General features: G+C 43.3%; 1 protein-coding gene across 1 annotated transcript in view; it reads left to right on the top strand.

Moving 5' to 3' along the window:
* The first annotated feature begins 10,802 nt into the window (after positions 1 to 10,802).
* The window catches only part of p2rx2 (purinergic receptor P2X, ligand-gated ion channel, 2), a 74,392-nt gene continuing 67,226 nt past the window's right edge, over positions 10,803 to 17,968 (top strand). Inside the window, exons 1-2 of the mRNA XM_085961446.1 lie at positions 10,803 to 11,043; positions 16,807 to 16,954. Coding sequence (XP_085817572.1) covers positions 10,904 to 11,043; positions 16,807 to 16,954 — 288 coding nt within the window. The 5' untranslated portion in view covers positions 10,803 to 10,903. The remainder of the gene's footprint in view (positions 11,044 to 16,806; positions 16,955 to 17,968) is intronic.

Here is a 17,968-nt window from a genome sequence, read left to right on the forward strand (position 1 = left end):
TTTGATTTTGATTTGATTTGATTTGATCAGGCGTTCGCCACATTGCATATGCAAATAAGGGGCCTCAGCCCAGTTTGAGGCCCACAATACAAAACTGGGCTGCTTTCAGGGAAACCAGGTCCTGAGCGGGATCGCTGAAGGCTGCCATCAGCAAGGTAAGTTTGTTAAAATACATGTGCCTGACTGTATTGCTGGGAGGCGCAGGTTTGCTCCTCCTGACCTCATATTAAAAGCACAGCTCGTCCCCCCCCTCCCCGAATCCAGTCAGCTGCCTGGGGGCGCCCAGCATGAGTCTGCAGCTCACCAGTCTGATGTTAGTGAGGCCCGAGGACCAATGTCAGGTGGGCCTTGGGCTTACCCTTACTGCCAACGGGCGCAAACGAAATTCTAGGATAGTGAATTTAATAGAATAGTTGTGGATTTGAGAGACCCACTGATTACACTGTGTTACTCCAGTGCACTTCATTCCAGTCACGATGCTGTCACACTACAAAGTGATAATTAACAGCATTTGCATTTATGTATTAACAGAAAAATTATAACAAGTAGCACCAATAGGCCAGTCAGATACGCAGGCTCAGGGCAACACTGCAACTTATTAAGATTAAACTGTCACATTACCACTGAGTGGAGGTTAAATCTGTCCTGAATACATGGAGTCACAGCTAATCGTGTTCCGGCTATATGCAGTCATGGTTAAGGCACCCTTATTATACATTTCTGGTTACATGGTGTTGCTGTTAAAGTGGCCCAGTTACCTGAAGTCATGGTTCATTCCGCCCTGGTTACATTGAGTCATGGTTAAACCACCAGGATTAAACCGAGTTTGATTACATGAAGTTGAGATTAATCCCTTCCTATTATTGTATTAATCATGAATTTCCTCAGAGCTGCTCTCGCCCCGCTGCTGTAACTTCGCCAGGAATGGGGCAGAAACCTCGTTTACGGGAGTGACCGGGCTTTCCGCTGCACTTGCTGACAAGTTACGGCGGCGGAGCGGGAGCAGCGCTGAAGAATTTCCCGGTCATGGTTAAACCACCTGGGATGTACAGAGTCCATTTTTGGTCAATACCTCCACGTCAATAAAATAATCACTGGAATTATTTGACACAAATGTCAATCCAGTCCAGTATTAGTCAGAAAAGTGACCAGTTTCCAGGGTTTATTGAAATCAATCCCAATAACTGAATAGAAAATAAACGACCCTCTGCCGTCGCACCACTTAACTCATCACAACAATCAAATTGATCGCAAGACATGATTTGCCTCGCTGTGTCCTCCCCTGAACTATACTGTTCAGATAGCATTCGAGGGGAGCATTTAACGGAATGTAAAACCTCTCATTGGGTATGGCTTGTCCCTAAAAAAAATGCCATTTGGAATAAACACACCTTTCACCTGCGTCTCCCGGGTTATGTCCTGAGTTTGTTGTATTACCGACCAGGGTATGTACTGGAGATTAAGACATTATAATTTAACACTGTGATACCCATTGCCACTAAATGTCCTTTTGATGTTTATACATTTATATATGTCTTCCAGTAAAGTACTAAAATTAAATGTCCTCATGGTGTTCTTCCTGAGACAGTGTGTTGAGAGGGTTTGTGTAAATGTGGGTGTGTACAAGTACTTGTGCACCCATCTGTGTGTTGTGTGCATGTGTGTGCTAGTGTATATGTAAACCAGGGCAAACGCAAGTTACTCTCTGGTATAATTGTGTGTGTGTGTGTGTGTGTGTGTATATATGTACGAAATCACACAACACCAGGTTATAGTCCAACAGCTTTATTTGAAATCACAAGCTTTCGGAGCGCTGCTCCTTCATCAGGTGAAGTGGAGAGATGCATAAAGACACAGCTTATAACAAACACAGGACACAACCAACAGAGTACCCTTCGTCGTCCAGTACTTCCCCGGAGCGGAGAAACTACGCCATGTTCTTCGCAGCCTTCAACATGTCATTGATGATGACGAACACCTCGCTAAGGTCATCCCCACGCCTCCACTACTCGCCTTCAAACAGCCGCCTAACCTCAAACAAACCATCGTTCGCAGCAAATTACCCAGCTTTCAGGAGAACAGCGACCACGACACCACACAACCCTGCCACAGCAACCTCTGCAAGACATACCAGATCATCAACACAGATACCATCATCACACGTGAGGACACCACCCACCAGGTACATGGTACATACTCATGTGACTTGGCCAACGTTGTCTATTTCATACGTTGCAGGAAAGGATGCCCAGGAGCATGGTACATCGGCGAGACCATGCAGACACTGCGACAATGGATGAACGGACACCACGCAACAATCGCCAGGCAGGAGTGTTCCCTCCCAGTCGGGGAACACTTCAGCAGTCAAGGACATTCAGCCTCCGATCTTCAGGTAAGCATTCTCCAAGGCGGCCTTCGAGACACACGACAACGCAAAATCGTCGAGCAGAAACTGATAGCCAAGTTCCGCACCTATGAGGACGGCCTCAACCGGGATCTTGGGTTCATGTCACGCTACATGTAACCCCACCTGACGTAGGGTCATCCAGACTCGAGTCGTCATTGGCTTGTTCGCTCCACACAGATGCGGCCGGACCTGCTGTGATTTCCAGCAAAAAAAATGTTTTTTGTCTGTTTTTTTGTTTTTCATACAGACCCCAGCATCTGCAACATTTGACCCCTTGTGACCCCACCTCATTGTTCTTTGATGTAATGCTTTCCTGACTGACCTGTTTGGACACCATTTACACCTTTGATTGCTGTGATTATCTCTCTGCTGAGGTGTGATAAATGGCAGTTGGAAACATCTGTAAACATCTGACATTATTCTCTGACTATATAAGCTGTGTTTTTATGCATCTCTCCACTTCACCTGACGAAGGAGCAGCGCTCCGAAAGCTTGTGATTTCAAATAAAGCTGTTGGACTATAACCTGGTGTTGTGTGATTTCTTACATTTGTCCACCCCAGTCCAACACCGGCATCTCCACACCATGTGTATATATGTGCATGGGTATGCTGGTCATTGTGATCCCATACTTCCTACACATAGTGAGTCCCTCATCTTATTCATGCTGTTGAGGCAGATCGCTAAACTGAGGGAAGAGGGAGGCAAATAGGAGGTGGGCCACTGATCCCTGTGCAACTGGCCCTCAGTCATTGCCCTCTGTGCAACTTGTCCATGAGTCACTGTTCCTTCAATTTCTGATCCAGCAATCACTGTCCCTCATGCACTTGGCCTCACAGCAGTTTAACATGAATCGATTATCCACCCTCTTCTCTCCACAGCCCTCCCTTTACACAAAGTAGCCAAAAATGAACTAGCCTCTGACAGACCACGTTTTTGTTAAACGGTTTGCTCTTGCCATCACCATACAATGAATTCCCAGGTCAGTTGTCCCACCATGAGGAGATGGTGAGCTTAACGGTGCTACTCTCTTTTATATATAGAATCTTAAGATTTTACAGGGCAGAGGGGAACATTTGACCCATTCTGTCTGTGCCAGTTCTCTGAAAGACCGACAATTTATTCCCATACCTTGGCCTTTCCCCTTACCTTTTAAAATCTTTCTTTTTCAAATATTTATCCACTTCCCTTTTAAAAGCTATTATGGATGTTGCTCCCTATACTATTTCTGGTAGGCTATCTCATGTCCCAACAACCCTCTACATAAAACAAAAATCCTAACCACTCTCTTCATTCTTTTGGTAATGATCATAAATTTATGTCCTCTAGTTGCCAACTAACTGACCAGTGCAAGACCTAATAGAGGTCTTTAAATTATGAAAAATTTTGATAGAGTGGATACAGAGAATGTTTCCACTTGTGGGGAAGAGCATAACTAGAGGCCATGGACTGGTTGGGCCGAATGGCCTGTTTCTGTGCTGTATATCCTATGGAATCCGATGTAAGTAGTTCTTCCTTATTTACCTTATCAAACCCTTTGTAATTTTGAACACATCTATCAGATGTCCTCTTAACCACCTCCATTCTAATGAAAAAAGCCCCAGTTACTCTAATCTACATAACGTAGTAATATAGTAACAGCCACAGGTAGAAGACCTTGGGTCCCTCTAGTCCACCTATCCATAGTATTCCCTTCGTGCATTTCTAATAACACTGAAAGGCCTGAATCCCATTTGTTGACAGGAACCTTTCTAGTTCCTTCTTGCAACCCATTAAGGTTTCTTGTTCACTGCTCATAACTAAAGCCTCTCATTCTTGGTATCATCTCAGCAAATCTCTTCGCCAACCTCTTCATGCCTTTGACATTCTTCCTAAAGAAAGACACCCAAAACTGGACACAACTTTCCCACTGCAGCCTAACCAATGATTTGTATTACATTGAGAGACTGCATCTCCATTCTTCTTTATACATGCAATACACTGAGACACCTCTACTCTCTTTTATTGATTCAGCTTTACTCCTCTTTAGATCAGAAAAGCGCCAAGTTCCATCCCCTGCGGGTGCTGAATTAGCCAATCTCAGCTGTGCAGCAATTGGCCAGGGTTGTCACTCCTGATTGTTGTCCAGTGACTCCGGTTGGAAAGTTTGCATGTGTCAACATTGGCTGAGGACAGGACTGGGTTCAGCTGTGATGATCCAGCTCCAAGTTAATTTTAACCTTCTACGGCCAGAGGCACCAAGGGCAATTATAGTATGCTACTGTTACCCCAACATAGACCAACTAGCACAACATAGACTGAGGCTTGAACCTCAGACTTCCCTCCACTGTACGACTCAGCATCACACTAGGCAGTGCAGCAGTTCACTAAAGCCATTGGGAGTGCAAAGATCAGCTAGTAACGTTTAAGACATACCTCCAGTCCTGGCCAGTCTCATTGTTTTTTGTAGGGCTCAATAATTTTGATTAAATATAACATCCTGCTGTTGCTACGCAGATCAGTCTTTGAAATAATTGATGATAATGATTGATGATAATGATTGAAAAGTAACATGTTTACCATGGTTAGCACAAACAAGGCTGCATGTATGATGTGGTAATTAAACTAAAGCCCATCAGAAGTAGCTTTTTCCTGAATGTAGTGAATAGTGCTTAATTTCTAGTGTTATTTCATTTATTGTAGTTCAATATTTAATCAGTAGAGGGAGCTATATCATCACAAATCAATACATTCTCTTCTTTCTTAGGCAGTCCCTCGGAACTGAGGATGACTTGCTTCCACATTAAAAATGAGTTCTCAGGTGACTGATGAGTCCAATGCGGGACCTACAGTCTCTGTCACAGGTGGGGCAGACGGTGGTTGAAGGGGTGGGTGGGTGGGGTGCTTGGGTTGACATGCGTTGCTTGCGCTTGGCTTCCACTTGCTCCCGGCAAAGAGACTCGAGGTGTTCGGCGCCTTCCCGGATGTTTCTCCTTCATTTTGTGCGGTCTTGGGCCAGGGATTCCCAGGTGTCAGTGGGAATGTTACACTTTTTCAAGGAGGCTTTGAGGGTGTCCTTGAAGCGTTTCCTCTGCCCACCTGGGGCTCTCTTGCCATGCCGGAGCTCCGAGTAGAGCGCTTGTTTTGGGAGTCTCGTATCAGGCATGCAGACAATGTGACCCGTCCATCGGAGCTGATCGAGCGTGGTCAAATTTCAATGCTGGGGATGTTGGTCTGAGCGAGAACATTGACGTTGGTGCGCCTATCCTGCCAATGGATTTGCATACAATATATTCAGCAGGTAATTCTCTGCCAGTCCTTTATATGACTGAGTCATATTGTATGAATATAATAATGGTTTAAGTAGACCAGGAGCATGATTCTGCGGCAGGTGTGTGCAAGTGGAAGGAATGTTGTCCGTGGAGGTTAGTAGAATAGAGTTGAATAGTGAAGACGTGAGAATGGATTACTTTCTGAAGTGCCTCCCTGCTCAATGCAATGCTAACTGAAAGTTGAGCACAGCAAGACTCAAATAAGTGACCCTGCCCCATGCCATCATAACATTCCTTCTAAAGTGATTCTCATCTGTGAGGTTTATGAGGACTGTGCGCACTTCCGGCTATACTCGGGATAACTCGTATCAGCAATGTCCCATCAACAAAACCCCCGGCAAGCACAGGAAGGGAGATCACAAACAGATCAATCGGCAGTGGATGGGTTAATGTTGCTGGGTCAAAGGAAATTGTTCTGCACAGGGATTTTGAAGGAATCCAATTATGGAGTGTTGCTGGGTTTAATGACTGCAGGACCAAGCTAAGTGCTTTTCATTGCCAGAAAGTTCCTGCATTACTGAGTGAAAAGGATCTGAGATCATATCTGTGCAATTTCCTAGAATCGGTGTTGCCGCCGGGAAGTGTGATAGTTTATGTTTGAATGTTAGAATAAGAAAACATCTCAGATGCAGGTGCCTCCGTTTTTGCAATGCATGTGACAAGGTTGATCCCCTTGGCATTGAGAATGGTCCAGGAGGGGAGTGGGTCATGTGCCAAGCGCTGGAGATTCTCTGAAAACTCTATTTTGTAGATGCTTCAACAGCCACCAGGAAAGTCTGCATTGCAGTAGGAATTCTAACTGTTGCTCTAAACACTTGATTATCCAGTTTTTGTTCATTTTGTTTTCAATTTTCCCCTCCCCATCTCTCCTGAAAGCACAGAATCATAGAGGGATTATGTTCTGAGCACTGAACCTGGGATCTTCACAGTTTCAAGCAGTTGGTTCACTTAAACTCTCTTAAAAGGAAATTGCTTTGAAAGGGGGAAGAGGAGCAAACAGGAGCCTGGGGTTAGACTAACTGCTTCCTGTGGAATAAAACACTGGGGCAGCCTTGATGGACAGAATGGAATGTTTCTTTGCTGTAACATTCCATGATCTATTTAAATAAAGATTTGACAGCATCCAGTTCACTCCAGATTTTGTGCTTTGTATAAATAACTTGCATTCATATCGTACCTTTGTGAATCTATAGGTCAGAATGTTGTGTGTTCAAGTCCCACTCCAGAGACTTGAGCACAAAATCTAAGCTGACACTCCCAGAGCAGTGCTGAGGGAGTGCTGCACTGTCGTAGATGCCGTCTTTCCGATGAGATGTTTATACAAAGCCCCGTCTGCTCTCTCGGGTGGATGTCAAAGATCCCATGGCACTATTCAAAGAAGAGCAAGAGAGTTCTCCACAATGTCCTGGGCAATATTTATCCCTGAACCAACATCGCTAAAACAGATTGTCTGGCCCTGATCTCATTGTTATTTGTGCGACCTTGCTGTGTGCAAATTGGCTGCCATGTTTCCTACATTACAGCAGTGACTACACTTCAAAAAGTACTTCACTGACTGTTAAGCCCTTTGGGATGTTCGGGGGTTGTGAAAGGTGCTATGTAAATGCAACTCCTTTCTTTCACATCCTTAGGATGACCTAAATCGCTCCACAACCAATGATCTTTACTGATTTTCTTCAAATTTACCCAGATTTTATGGGGTCAATTTTCCCTCCCTGATTTTCTCCAGGTTTTTGATGCGACAAATAGAACTGAAAAACACCTGGTGAACCATATTTTTTAAATCAACAACAAAAACTGACTTCAATGAACCTTAAGAATGTGATACAGTAATTTAAAAGAGAACTTGACCATTTCCTGAGAGAGGTGGACATCTCTGCTATTGGGAGTAAGTTACTGGTTAGTTGTAACTGTGATGAGTCATTGGCAACTCTGGCCACCTGGAGCTAGCTTGATTGCCTTAGGGAGTTTAAGAGGAATTTTCTGAAGTTTTTCTTGAATCGTTCACAATTTTAAATGTTTTGCCTCCCTCAGCAGATAGCGTTGCTAGGGGTGGGTGAATGGTGTGCAAGATTGCACCACTAAATGGTTAGTGTTTAATGGAACTGATCTTATTGCCAAGTATACACTGGGGAAGACTTGAGCAAGATGCCATCCCTAAATTATGATAACTCAAGTAGAAGTAACATATAGAAGTTACAACGTGGAAACAGGCCATTCGACCCAACTAGTCTTTGTCATCATCGACCTGAAACGTTAACTCTGTTTCTCGCTCCACAGTTGCTGCCTGACCTGCTGAGTATTTCCAGCATTTTCTGTTTTTATTTCAGATTTCCAGCATCCGCAGTATTTTGCTTTTGTATTAGTCTTGGTTGTCATTTACCCTTCATGTGATCAAATAGTCCTAATCGCCTTTACCTGCCCTGTTCCCAAATCCCTTTATCCCCTTTTCCTTTACCCTCTATTCAATCTAATCTTGAATGTTGACATAGTTTCTGCCTAAACCACTAGCCCCGAAAGTGCATTCCACAGCCTCCCAACTCTCTGTGTGAAGACACTTCTCCTGCCCTCTGTTCTATTACATTTAATCTTATGTCTATGGACCCTCATTCTAGACCCCTCAACTATTGGAAATAGTCTGCTTCTATCTACCCTGCCCCATCCTTTCATAATTTTAAACACTTCTATCATATTGCCCTGTAATCTGCATTGTTCCAATGAAAATACTGCCAACTTTGTATCTGTGTTTCCTTGTACCAGGCAGCATGCTAGTGAATCTGCACAGAACCCTCTCTAAAGCCTAAATATCCATCCAATAGCTTGGAGCCCAATACTGTACACAATACTCTAACTGATGTCTTATTAAGGTTTCATTAACTCTTGGCTTTTATATTCTATAGCTCTTGTGATAAAATCTTGAATTTCATTTGCTTTTTTTGTGTGAGCCTGTATCCCCAAACCCCTCTGCTCTTCCACAGCACCGAGCCTACTTCCATTCACAGTATAATTACTGCTGTATTTTAAAATCACAATGTATCACCTCAATTACTGACAATGAATTCCATCTGCCACATTTTAGCTCATTCCCCCATCTTATCAATATCCCTTTTAGCTTCCTTTGCTTTTCAAAAGATTAATTTTAATATAAATATGATTAAAATTTTAGACAGGTTTAAAGGGCTTAAAACAAATACATTCCCAGGGATACCTGGTATTTTCCCCAGAGTACTAAGAGAGACAAGGGAGCATATTTTTGAGCCACTGACTGTCATTATGAGTGAGTTGTTGCACACTGGGAAGGTCCAGGTGGATTTGGAAACAGGCTAATGGAGTCCCATTTTCACACACGGCAATAAAACAGACAAAGGTAACTACAGATCAATTAGTCTTATTTCTGTACTGGGAAAAATGATGAAATCAAAGTAAATGCAAGGATTACCTGTATATAATAATAATCTAGTAAACAGCTACCAACATAGTTTCAGAAGGCGAAGATCCTACCTGACCAAACGTCTTGACTTTTTTTCCCCTTAAGTGGACAGTTCTTTTTTATTCGTTCACGGGATGTGGGCGTCGCTGGCAAGGCCAGCATTTATTGCCCATCCCAAATCCTACTGGTGGAGCCTTGACTCCAAAAAGCATTTGGCGAAGTTCCAGATGGAAGACTATGAGTTAAGCTCAAAGCAATGGGGTAAACCTGTGTATGGATAAGAAATTGGCTGAATGGTAGAAATCAGCAGTACTTGTTAGAGAATTTACATCAGGGTGAAAAGAAGTGATGGATGGGGTGGCCCAGGGATCAGTGTTGGGTCTCCTTATGCTTATAATTTACATTAATGATCTGAATTCAGAAACTCAAAGCAAATTGATCAAATTCACAGATGATATCAAACTAATAGGGGCAATTGGTTCTGAGAAGAGATCTTAGGATTTTAGTAGATTCAATGCTGAACATATCCAACCACCCTGGAGCAGAAATCAACAAAGCAAACCAAATGCTGAACTATATACAAAACAGTAGAGTACAAGTTAGAGGATGTCATACTCAAACCTTATAGGGCTCTGGTCAGACCAGGCACTGAATACAGTGTCCAGTTCTGGTCACACAGACACAAGGGGCATTCAGGCCCTGGAGCCCATTCAGAAAGGAGCCACAATGCTGATCTCTAGCAGCAGGGAACAAAGTCTTGAGCAGAGACCAGAAAAACTCGTAACATTTTGGCTTTGATAGGAAACAGAGTTAATTATGAAGGGGTTTGATAGGATAGATCTAGAGAAGATGTTTCCACCTGCGGGGGCGGGGCTTCCAAAACTAGGGGCCATAAATATGTTATTGATAGATCCAATAAAGAATTCAGGAGAAACTTCTTTACCCAGAGAGTGTTGAGAATATGGAACTTAGAGTAGTTGAGGCGAATAGTATAGAGGCCTTTAAGGGGGAGCTGGATATGTAAGTGAGGGTGAAAGGAATAGAGGGATATGCTGACAGGGTGAGATGAAGTAGGGTGGGAGGAGGCTCTTGGGGAGCATGAACACCGGCATAGACCTGTTGCGAGGAATGGCCTGTTTCTGTGCTGTACATTCAATGTAATTCTTTGTAATTCCATGCAACTAAGAGATGACCTCATTGTGGTATTCAAGACTGTGAGTGGTATGGTTAAAATTGATTCAGGCAATCACTTCCAACTAAATTGCCGGAGGAGGAAGAGAAGACAAGTTCAAACTCGTAAATGGCAAATTAAGGTTGGATTCAGAAAGTTTTTTTCGCACAATGATCATCTCCTGCAGTGGGTTAATAGAGGCAAAAATCCTGCAATTACTTAAGAAACAATTAGATTTCACGGCGGGGAGACCACGGGGTCTTTCTGTAAAGCAAAGCACAGGCTCAATCGCCTCTCCTGTCGGCATCTTTCTTGTGGCCGTATGAAACTTTTTGAAGCAAAGAAGCTTGAAATCCCGAGGGCGTCGCTGTTTCTTCCCTGAGCCTGGTGGGGAGGAGGTGGGAGGAGGGAGAAGGGAGCTGATGTTGTTTGAAGTCAGCGCCCTATTCTCAGCCATCCATCAAACTGACGAGGGAAACGCACAGCGCTGGAGGTGAGCTAGAAAGATACCTGCTGACAGACAGGCTGAAGATCGCGCCGGAGCCCAACAGGGATTTCATCCAGATTTCAACGGAATTTAAGAACATGGGCTGCAGGGAAACTTGTGCTCTGCACTGGGCAGAATTTTGGGATTATGAAACTCCCAAAGTCGTGGTGGTAAAAAACCGAACTTTAGGAATTATCTACAGAGTTATCCAACTTGCGATCATAATGTACTTCGCCGTGTAAGTACACCCGAGAGTTTAGGCTGTTGTCACCAAGTTTGAATCGAATAAATTAATTTGCCTATCACACCGTTTATTTTTTGCATCCACGGATTTGATTTTTGACTCGTCGGTATTGAGTTTCTGTGAGTAAATTAATTTATAAACCTGTGCTTTAATATAACTTGGCTCAAACTTGAGCCGTTTTAAACTTGTTGCTGAATCACCTCCGATCCTCACCCCTCGCAGTAAAGTCTGATCTTTCACGTTAACAGTTTTTATTGATACTGAATTTTGCTACAGTTTAATAATCATGAGTGGGGTCGCTGGGCCAGGGAGCCGGCTCCTTGAACTCTTAAATGTCGGGATCTATGGCAAGTTGCAGAGGTGGGAGTTCAGAATAAATATCCGGGTTTCATAGGAATTTTTCCTAAATTTAATGAAGCCGGATCCTGTTTTTAATTCATCGCGTCTGCTCCTGTGGGAAAAAAAACTCATCCTGTGAAATATTCCCAAAGATCTGGAGAAGAACAGGGTTGTGGAGGTGACAACACTCCTGCTGATCTGTCACATTATTGAGACTTTGTTTCTGCCTTCGACCACAAGAGAGGGACTGACCCTATCTAACCCTAGTTAGCCCCGTCTGTTTATATTGTCGTAAGATTGTTGCAATGAGTTCACGTCAAGGTGCATTTTCATGTCGAACACGAACTAGACTCGGTTAAAATGGCTAACGCCGGCAAAGGCACTCTAACCTCTGCTTGCCCTGTTTAACCCTGGCGAGGCATGTCTAAATTAGCAGTGCATTGCTTTGTGAAGTATGGCTAGTTTTTAATTTGGCATTAGTATTTTTTTCTCTTGCTATCTTGACTTCTCACACTACCATGCGCTGGCTGTGAAGATGTGGATGGAGTTTATGAGCCAGGCACAAGTAAATGTCTGAATGGATTGTGGGACTAACTCATTAATGGAGTTATTCTTTTCTCTGCCTCAGCCACCCTATTTTAATGAACATGAGTTCATGCTTGTTGTACCTGTATCCAACTGTTCTGGGCAACTGTTCAATGTCTCCAATAATATTACCTCTCTGTATCCCCCCCCCCCCCCCTCTTCTTTCGTTTTCCCAAGCTCCAACACTAACTTCTTTGGGAAATGGGAGGACCCAGTCTTCAGTTGTCTCCATGGTTGCCATCAGTGCTATCTCTGATGCTATGTAAGAATGGAAGCCTCCCAGGAAACAAAACGCACTGTATGTGGATTCACTGGGAGAATCCACAAGGATTTACTTTTAATTTTACAAATTTTCTCCCCTCTTTTCCTGAAGGACTGACTCATTCCGGGATATGGTGCCATGGCTGTTCACAGCCCTCTGGCATCTCACCCAAGTGGTCCATGTGTCACATACTCACTGAGCCACTGGCAGGACTAGCAATGTGTATTCTCATAAGGTAACTGCTGTAACTGAGTGTTTACGTTAAGGTACATTTTTATGTAATTTCCATCCATGTTTATTGATTGTGTTTAAATTCAGTTTTGTTAGAGAAATTATGTGATGTGGTTACGTTCACTGATTACATAGAATTACATAGACTCTACAGCACAGGAACAGGCCATTCGGCCCAACTGGTCTATGCCAGCATTTATGCTCCACACGAGCCCCCTCCGACCCCTCTTCAGTTCACCCTACCAGCATAACCTTCTAGTACCTTCTCCCGCATGTGTTTATCTAGCTCCCACTTAAATGCTATTCACCTCAATTATTCCTTGTGGTAGCGAGTTCCACATTCTAACCACTCTCTGGATATAGAAGTTTCTCCTGAATTCCCTATTGGATTTATTATTGACTAGCTTATATTTATGGCCCCTAGTTTTGGTCTCCCACTCAAGTGAAAACATCTTTTCTACAACTACCCCATCAAACCCTTTCATAATCTTAAGGATCTCTATCAAGTCACCCCTCAGCCTTCCCTTTTCTAGAGAAAGAGCCCCAGCCTGTTCAATCTTACCTGATAGATCTGAGAGGTTATATCCTATATCATCCTTTTCAATCTTTTTACACATTCTCCAGTGCCTCTGTACCCTTTTTTATAATATGAAGACCAGAACTGTGCACAGTAGGTGTGGTCTAAGCAAGGTTCGATACATGTTTAACGTAACGTCTCTGCTTTTTAATTCTATTCCTCTAGAAATGAACCCCAGTGCTTTTCTTGTTTTTTAAATGGCCTTATTAACCTGTGTCGCTACTTTTAGTGATTTGTGTATCTGTACCCCTAGATCCCTTTGCTCCTCTGCCCCATTCCTCCGCCCGTATACAGCGCCTTTAACATAGTAAAATGTCCCAAGGTGCTTCACAGGAGCGTAGAAAATAAATCAACACTTATCCCGTTAAAAGATAGAGAACGTATATACTAAGGGGTTGAATTTTACGCGGGTTCTCCCAGTCATCCACTGTAACTTTGGTGTAAGATCTGTGGAAACCTTGAAGAAATGGCGTAAAGGCTGTTTGAATGTGGCACCTTCCTGGTCTGTGTACCACATTGAGCAGTGTATTAACCAACTTAGAACATTGGGTCCTCCCCACCCATTTTAAAACCAAACAGTTGTAAAGAATTCTAATTAAATTGATTTGTAGTTTCAGCTCTTGATAAATGGAACACTTATTGACGATCAGTGGAGAAGCTGACATTTTGTCATATAATTAGCACCAGAGAGCCTTAATATCTGTACAAAGTGCAATTTCCCCATAAGTTTTAGGGATCTGACATCGTGTCATTAAAATTATGCTGAACAATAATAGTATGCAAACGCTTTGTATGAAATTCCTATGTCTGCTAATTTAGCAGATTTATTAAATAAATGTGTCAGCATTTCCTCTAAAATAGCAAAGAAATTTCCCGTCATATATCATTATTATATCAGTTTGACCAACCTCTTCTAATCTTTCCCTTTTGGCTCAGTGTCTGTTTTCTTCACACCGCTGTGAAATGCCTTGGTGCGTTTCCTAAGTTAAAGAGGTTCTATAAATGCAATTTGTTGTTGTTGCTGTTAAGCAGTCATGCACACACGCTAATATACATAGAATTACACAGAAATTACAACATGGAAATGGACCGCTCGCCCGATCAATCCGCGTCGGTGTTTGTCTTTCACACAAGCGGCAGTTCTAATCCCACGTCCTCACTCTGTTCCCCTATTCCTTTATCATTCTTTCCTTCAGACACCAATCTAGCCGATTCTTAAATGTTGACATGGTCTCCGCTTCAATCAGTAAGGGGGTGATATTCGTGACACCGCCGCCCTATTTGCGCTGAATAATGGACTGGTAGTGGGACGAAAGTCACATGGGAAAGGGAGCGCCGACTGACCACTGGTTGTCCGCCCATGCTAATTTTTGGACGGACCTTGATTTAGATGGTAAGAGCTCCCACCAGAAACAAACGGGGGCCTAATGAATAAATGCAAATCGGGGTCAAATGATGTAGTCGTGAACCACAACGGCATTTTTGACTCTGCGCGTGTTGCTTCCGCTTGCTCCTGATCCTACCCACAAGACGTGCCCAAGTCGGAAGGCGTCAATTTCCAGCGATATTGACAGCGGTCATCAGTTACTCTCAAATAAAACGTTTGAAGGTTTTGGGAGACATATTGCTTGTATTACATAGTGATTTTTTTTTGTTATTAAGCCAATTTCAAAGTGCTTATAGTCACTGTAAAATGTTCTGAACTGTTGAGGGACATCAAACAATGTACTCTTCTTCATGGTGGTCCTTCTAACAACAACAACAACTTGTATTTATATTGCACCTTTAATATAGTAAAATGTTCCAAGGCGCTTCACCGGAGCGTTATAAAACAAAATTTGACACCGAGCCACATAAAGAGAAATTAGGGCAGGTGACCAAAAGTTTGGTCAAAGAGGTAGGTTTTAAGCAACAGAAGGGACAGCCACCAATGGTTGAGCGATTATAATCAGGGATGCTCAAGAGGCTAGAATTAGAGGAGCGCAGATATCTGGGGGGGGGGCAGTTGTGGGGCTGGAGGAGATTACAGAGATGGGGAGGGCGAGACCATGGAAGGATTTGAAAACAAAGATGAGAATTTTAAAATCGAGGCGTTCCTTAACCGGGAGCCAATGTAGGTCAGTGAGCACACGGGTGATGGGTGAACGGGACTTGGTGCGAGTTAGGACACGGGCAGCGAGCTTTGGATGACTTCAAGTTTACGTAGGGTGGAACAATTCCACTTTGGCAAGAGGAGGAGGAACAGTAGAAGCAGCAGAGGATGGTGCTAACAGAGCTGCAGCTACAGGGAGAGCAAATAGAAGGAGACGAGCTTGTGTGAATCCTTAACCTTCCAACAGAGTTTATAGGCCTGGCAGTTTTCTGATGAGGAGCAGTGCATAAGGAGGTTGCGCTTCTCTAGGGAGACTGTCAGAGTTATAGAGTCAACGTTGACTCTAATTCTCTCTCCACGGATGTTGCCTGGCCTGCTGAGTTTTTCCAGCATTTTCTGTTGTTATTTCGGATTTCCAGCATCCGCAGTATTTTGCTATCGTGTCACAGAGTTGTGTTACCCCCTGCAGCAAAAGCTGCAATCAACTGCCACAGCTAGCACAGTGTTGCCTGTTGCAGTCAAACTATTGCATCCCTCAACTTCTTTGCCTTTGGCTCCTTCCAGGCAGCGACAGGAGATCGCTTAGTATAATTTCACGTCTGCTGCATTTTTAAAAGATTGGGGGAGACTTTCAACTGCCAGCCATCCAGTTCTTGCTTGAAAAACGGGCGAGTGGCTGTTGAAACTCTGGTGGGGACCTTGTGCGCCCATTTGCCCACCGGAATCAACTTTCTGACAGGCCTTTAAATGGGCACCCAGTACTCCCACCCGAAACAGGCGAAAGACGTTTAAAGGCTCCTATGCGTGTTGTAGGATGCCAATTGTAACTTTCAAGGAGAAATAGCAAATGTCAGTCCCAGTTTCTCCAGGCATTGAAAGGATTAACTTGCGATGCTTAAAGGGGCCGCTGGGGGCTTCTGCCAAAAGGTAACTACTGTCACAAAATACTGTCAGCAATGTTATTGTATGAACATTTAATCATTTCAGTGGGTCTTTTACTTAAGGTGTTTTGGGGTCTACTTCTCCACGGAGCCCAGTTGCTATCCTCATCCAGAGCACCTTGTGTCAATTGACGCTCTGGTAGAAGTTTCATGGTATAATCAACCAATCGACTTCAATGTGAGTTTGATTTTGTGAAGGGGGAGGAGCAGTAATACCAAACTGAAAATGATATGGCCGAGAAATTGACTGCGCTGCGCCTGGAACGCTCACCCAAAGACGTTGGCCCAACGCTTGCTCCAAATGAGGTCTCGGCTCTTATCTACATCTAAACTGAAACAGAATAAGAGCCAAGGAAAGTAAAACTGATGCAAGCAGGGACCATGTGAATATTGTGCTCACTTGCACCACTGTGGAAGAGCGGAATGACAGAACACAGCGAATGTGCAAGGAAAGGCAGGGATAGACTGATACTACCAACCCCCTATTGCTAGCAAGTTTTCTACTGATTGAGAGATGCTGACAGGACAGTCAGTTTAGTGTGAAACAAGAACAAGCAAAGGCCTCTTTTGAAGGTAGTCACACTTGCATCAATAGTAGTTGGTACTGGGTTAATTCAACTGAAGCTTGTAAGCCACCATCTTGAAAGAAAGAACAAATAACTAGCACACATATTTCTTAGTGTGCTAGGTTAACTCTTGAATTAATAATTCTTGTTTCTGATTGGTGCAGGTATGTTTTCATCATCCAGAAGTCATACCAAGAAAGAGAGAATGCTCCTGAGAGCTCTGTCATCACCAAGGTGAAAGGGATTGCAATCTCAAATTCCTCCATGGGAAGAAAAATATGGGATGTTGCAGAATATGTCAACCCACCAGAGGTGAGGGCTGGAAGACACTGATTCTTGCAGGGGTACATTCCTATGGGTGTTAGCAGCTCTTGGGTGTTTTCAAGTATCTTCTTCATTTGTGAGCCTAGATACTCAGGCTATTCAAATTTGGATGAAATTCAGGCCAAGTACAATACTGCCCTCTTATGTGAATCTCACCAGCAGGAATCACTTCATTGTGATCAGGAGCAGGATTCTGGGCTGATACTTTACCTCCCTAGCCCAGGGACACTATGGCCAACTATAGCCCCACAACTGCAATTCTAGCTGAGATCAGCTGTCACCTTTTGGGATTCTTTGATCATTTGTTCACAGAAAGGAAAAAAAGTACATTTAAAGCAAGAAAAATAATAATTTGTATTTCTATAGCACCTTTCACAACCTCGGGACATCCCAAAGTGCTTTACAGCCAATTAAGTACTTTTGAAGTGTAGTCACTGTTGTCATGTAGAAAATGGGGCAGTCAATTTAAGGGTTGTGTTTTAATCACACGAGTTTGTAAAAAAAAATACATTAAGACAAAAAATGGCTAAAATGCTAATTTTCCCCAAAGACAGTAAACAATAAGCAATTCATTAGTTTGACTCAGAAATCAACAAACCCCTCATACTCATTGTGTTGGTAGGTCCCTGGTTCCGGGTGCTCAGCTGAGGTTGTCTAGCACAGGTTCTGCTCTCTGCTTCTGAACAAGGGGACATAAAAGATAGGAACAGAGACACAGAAGCGGTCAGGTTTTAAAACAGAAAGCTGCATGGGCGAGTTTTAACCAAGCTAGAACGAGAATGCAGGAAGGTAGTTAGGAGTTATTTTGTTTACGTCAAGCAAGACAACTCCCTGATTTGGGGAAGTGTAGCAAGTTGGTTATTTTTGCATTATTACATGAAAACAAATGTTACAGATTGAACTAAGTTGAGTTTGATCACAACTGTTGCTCTGTATGTTCACTCACTCTGAAATAAAGTAGCTTAATGATTTGCATCTGGTTACATCTTACCAAGTGCTTCC

This window comes from Somniosus microcephalus, chromosome 19, assembly GCF_052327205.1.
Source record: "Somniosus microcephalus isolate GS21.2 chromosome 19, FLI_Smic_1.0, whole genome shotgun sequence".
Lineage (NCBI taxonomy): Eukaryota > Metazoa > Chordata > Chondrichthyes > Squaliformes > Somniosidae > Somniosus > Somniosus microcephalus.